At 30.9% G+C, this 4,812-nt stretch overlaps 1 protein-coding gene across 1 annotated transcript; it reads left to right on the top strand.

The window, feature by feature from the left end:
* The first annotated feature begins 312 nt into the window (after positions 1-312).
* On the top strand, positions 313-2,036 carry HMGB6 (high-mobility group box 6). The gene is made up of 8 exons (XM_079030028.1): positions 313-530; positions 782-864; positions 959-1,013; positions 1,120-1,221; positions 1,309-1,366; positions 1,467-1,511; positions 1,619-1,717; positions 1,809-2,036. The coding sequence occupies exons 1-8, from the start codon at positions 406-408 to the stop codon at positions 1,887-1,889; spliced, it is 648 nt and encodes a 215-aa protein (XP_078886154.1). The 5' UTR covers positions 313-405; the 3' UTR covers positions 1,890-2,036.
* The last annotated feature ends 2,776 nt before the right edge of the window (positions 2,037-4,812 follow it).

Here is a 4,812-nt window from a genome sequence, read left to right as displayed (position 1 = left end):
GATATTTAATTTAATGAATAAAATTACTGAAAAAAAAAAATAAAGTCACAGCATAGATTTGAAGATATTCGGAACATAATGGACCCAATTTTCTAAAATAAATCTAAGTGTAATCCTATTTTTAAATACGTTTTCTAGACCAAGTTTGGCCTATTAAAGATTAAAGAAAATTAATAAAAACAAAAATGCAATTGACGAAATTTCTGCCACATAGGCGATCCGCGTGAATTTGAATTTAAGCATTAAGTTAAAATTTCACCCTTGAAATATTGGCGGCACCTGTGGCGCTAAATTCCTGAAAATTTCCCCTCTTCTTAAACCCTTTTCCCCCACTTTCTCCATCAGCAACTTCTCCCTCTTTTCCTCACTCATACACACACAAAATCAGCCTTCAAGCTATCTTCCATGGCGGGTACCAGTGATGCTTCCTCAAAATCAATCAACGTAGCCCGAGGCAGAAAGCGAGTCGAAGTGGAGACTACTTCCACTACGCTCAAACGAGCAAAAAATGGCAGCGCTTTCACCCGATGGTATTGTTTTCGTCATTCCTTGTATTGCTTATGCTGTTATAAGTTCAATATCATCTTATTTATTTGCAACACCTGCTATAAAGTTGAATGCTCATATCAATTTCGGTTGAAATGCGTTACTTCTATATGATCTATGCCGATTTGGAAATTGGAAGCTAAAAACTTTCTGGTTTTGTGTAGTAGTTAGTGTTTTGTTTGGTAATACTGATTTGTAAGTTATGAAATTAATTTAATGAACTTGTATTATACAGTGAAGCGTGCAACAAGGATGTAGCTGTGGCGCTGATTAGCATGCACGATTGTGGTCTTGATGCCAAAATTAAAATGAATTTGGGTATGTAAAAGTGTTTCAACACGATAAAATTTGGATCAAATCGTTTCCGATTCTTAATCAAACATGCATTTACCCCCTTTATGGTTGATTACAGAGGCACAGGTGGCTGAAACTGCTAGTGAACCAGTTGCTAAGAAACCTGCAGAGAAGTAAGTAATTTATGGCTTTTTGCCATTTGTGATTAGTACACGGATTTTTGTTTTCCTCGCATTTTTTGGTTGTTTATTTATGTTAAACGATTTTTTTTGTGTGTAGAAAAAGGCTAGTGAAAGTTGGAGACAAGAGAGTGAAGAAAGAAAAGAAAGTGAGGGATCCAACCAAGCCTAAAAGGCCACCCACTGCATTCTTTCTCTTCATGTAATGCTGTGATTACTCTCAAAATTTCATGATAGCTTTCTATTCTATTTTACGTGGTATTGATGTAGACAAATGTTTGTTGTGTAGGGATGAATTCAGGGTAACATACAAGGCAGCAAACCCTGATAACAAAAAAGTTGCAAATGTATACTTTTTTACCTTATGAAACACATATAGTTGAATCATTTTTAGCTTCATAAATTGGACTATTTGGTTAATATTTTTGTTTCTCTTTTCAATTACAGGTTGCAAAGGAAGGAGGTGAGAAGTGGAAGTCTATGACAGAAGAAGTGAGTTGCAAATTTCACACATTGTCTTTCTGTTATGACTAATTTGCTCTTTTGTTGAATAGTATCTAATGATTTATTGTTCTCCAAATCTTGATGATTCTTTTCAGGAAAAGAAGCCTTTTACTACTAAGGCTGCTGAACTTAAAGAAGAATACCAAAAGGCTTTGGGAGCTACAAATGATGCTGAAAATGAAAATGAGAAAACTGTAAGTACTTCAGGAGTTTTATTGGTTTTGTGTATTCTTGATTTGTAGTGATCATAAATGGCTAATGTGATGTGTACCTCTTGATTTACAGGAAGTTGAAACAATTGAAGATGATGAAGAAGAAGAAGAAGCTTCCCCAGAAAAAGAGGAAGTGATTGCTGATGATGACTAGAATAGTACAGATTTTGATTTTGGCTACTTGTTTATGAATCTTGTATGATGATGGTTCATGTTGAATAGAATAGAATTTGATTTTGGGTACCTTTTGTTAATCCTTGGTTGCCTATGGTACTATATATCTTATGTTGTTTTGACCAAATTGGACTTCTATTGTTGTCATAAGCCTTCAATTGCTAATCGGATTTCTAATTGATACTAATTAATTATAGAGTTCCTCTTTCATATGTTGGCTTTTCTATATATAAACTTGCCACGATTTTTTTATGGGCTGTGAAACTAACAAAAGTGTAAATGACATACTAGTGATAATTCATTCATCACTTGTGTTAATTTCATTCATCACTTGTTAATTTCATTATCCAAAATGTTAGGTGACACTAAAATCATGAACATTCCTCTATCATTTAAGTGTAATCCATGAATGTACACAATATATAACAAACAAATCAACAACTTGTGTATAAACTAAAATGCCGCATCGATTAAATTTTCATTTTGGTATATTACTCATTCATGATATTCGAGAATCACGGTGTCCAAAGGATAACATACCAAACCATTGAAAGGTGTCATAAACATTTTATGAAAATGAGAAGGTTTAAAGGATATTTATAGGGATTATTTCTAAAAAAACTTAAAAACATAAAAAATCATATGTAACACTAAGAATATGAAAGTCACTATTGTTCAAAATAAATTTCAATAGTTTTCTTTTGTGCTAATCCCGGTATCTATGTTCTTCTAAAAGTATCCGACCTAGGATACGTCCATATTACTTCACTCTGAGACTTGGAACAAATGTCATAAAATGTGATACGTGAGACAACATTATTTCGTAGGTACATGGGTTTAAGAAACAAAATAGCATTTCAAAAATATTAGTACACTTGCCGTAAGATAATGGATTGACTGATGTTCAAAAGACAATTATATAGGAATATATAGAGAATACATAAACCCTAATAGCTAAACCCTAAAGGGCTTGGGCCTAAACCCTAATCATTAACATCCCCACTCAGTTTGATCGGGTGTAGACGATCAAACTGGAAAAATAAACACAAAAAGAAAACATAAAAACTAGATGAAGATAACGGCATCGGTGGTGGTAGAGCTCTAACAATGGAGGCTAACATCGACTGCTCGTCGGAGAAGAAGAGAGAAGAAGCGTTAGCTATAGGTGATTCCGTTATAGAAAAAGAGAAGATTGGCGGCTGTGGGGATGATCATGTAACCAGCAACATAGGAGTCCGGAGAAAGGCAGCGAGAAAGAAAGAGGGCTCGAGCTGTGGTGGGCGGAACTAATGTCGGCGAGATCGACGACAACATCGGAAGGGGCTGAGCCGGAAAAGAGATTTGAAGAAGTGGCCATTCAAGGAGGCAGAAGGCTCGGCATGGGTCATCTAAGGAGGAGGTATAAGTAGACGAGGCAGTGGAAGAAACCGATGGAAGAGCTTTAGTTTAGTGCCGATGGTTGTTTTATTATTTAGGAGGAAAAAATATGGAACATAATGAAGGTACCTCCGACAACTATTAGGGAAGGTCGCCAGAGGTAGAGAGCGGCGGTTGCGGGTTATGGTCAGCAGTAGGGTTTTAACCTAAAGTTGTGATGCCATGTAAGATAATAGATTAATTGATGTTCAAAAGACAATTACATAGGAATATATAGAGAACTAGGCTAATGTCCGCGCGTTGCGCAGAAACACCTATATAGTTGAAGCTTTAACAAATATATGTTTTTTTTAATATAACAATAACATTGTTGTTAAATTTGATATAATAATTCATATACTAAATTTATATGTTGTATTAATTATTTTGAATTATATGATAATATATACATCTATTATAATTCCATAATCTCAATCGTGTGAATAACTTCTACTCGTTATTTATACATGAATAAAATTAAATACAATATATGGTTTAATGTTATTTATAGTTGTTATTGTTAATTAATTTTTTAAAATTTATTTGCATAATGTTTTAATTTTTATCATTATAATTATTTAAAACATCAAACATTGTCTTTTTTATTTTAAAGATAACAATATAATCATTTATATAAAGTGATTTTTAAATATCGTTATTGTAAGTTATTTTAAGTTATTTATTTGAAATTTTTTAACTATTATAAAAATATTTTTAGGAAATATATTTTAGTTAAATTGAGATTACAATTTAGTTTTTGTATTTATAACTAAATTTTATCACTTTTAACTTTTAACAAAATATTCTTTGCTTTTTTAAGTGGAACTGAAGTTTATATTTAAGTTGACATTGCAATGTTATATTTAAAATAACAATTTAAGTATTTTGTCCAAACTGTTCAAAAGTTGTAGCTTTAAACTGATAGCGATTTACATACAACAACATATTAAATTTAATAAATTAAGTATAATATATTAAAAGCGAAAGACACAACTTTATAGGTAGAAATAAAGATATTATTTTAAAATTGAAATTTAGTATATTTATGATTATACTTTAAGTTTGATATTTATTTAACCTTATTAACCAACTTATAATCATTATTAGAAAAGCACTACAATTAATCACTTTTAACTATTTACAAAATATTCTTTGAGTTGTTTAAGTTCAACTAAAATTTATATTTAAGTTGACCCTGTAATGTTATATTCAAATTAATAATTTAAGTATTTTATACAAATTGTTCCAAAATTGTATCTTTAAAATGATAATGGTTTACATCCAATAATATGTTAAAACTAATAAATTAAGTATAATATGTTAAAAGTTAAAAAAATCACTTAATATGTAGAAGTAAATATATTATTTTAATATTGAAATTTACTTTATATGTGATTACACTTTAGGTTTGATATTTATTTAACCTTATTAACCAACTTATAATTATTATTAGAAAGAAATTGAAATGTCATGAGAGTTTCAAATGA

Source organism: Lactuca serriola, chromosome 3, assembly GCF_051521515.1.
Source record: "Lactuca serriola cultivar US96UC23 chromosome 3, Lser_US96UC23_V15, whole genome shotgun sequence".
Taxonomy (NCBI): domain Eukaryota; kingdom Viridiplantae; phylum Streptophyta; class Magnoliopsida; order Asterales; family Asteraceae; genus Lactuca; species Lactuca serriola.
The sequence above is the reverse complement of the archived record's forward strand: the minus strand, read 5'-3'. Positions and strand labels throughout refer to the sequence as shown.

Coding starts and splice junctions, on each gene's coding strand:
- HMGB6 (XM_079030028.1), top strand. CDS start 406: ATGGCGGGTACCAGTGATGCTTCCTCAAAATCAATCAACGTAGCCCGA. Junction 531..781: donor GGCAGCGCTTTCACCCGATG/GTATTGTTTTCG, acceptor TGTATTATACAG/TGAAGCGTGCAACAAGGATG. Junction 1,014..1,119: donor GCTAAGAAACCTGCAGAGAA/GTAAGTAATTTA, acceptor TTTTGTGTGTAG/AAAAAGGCTAGTGAAAGTTG.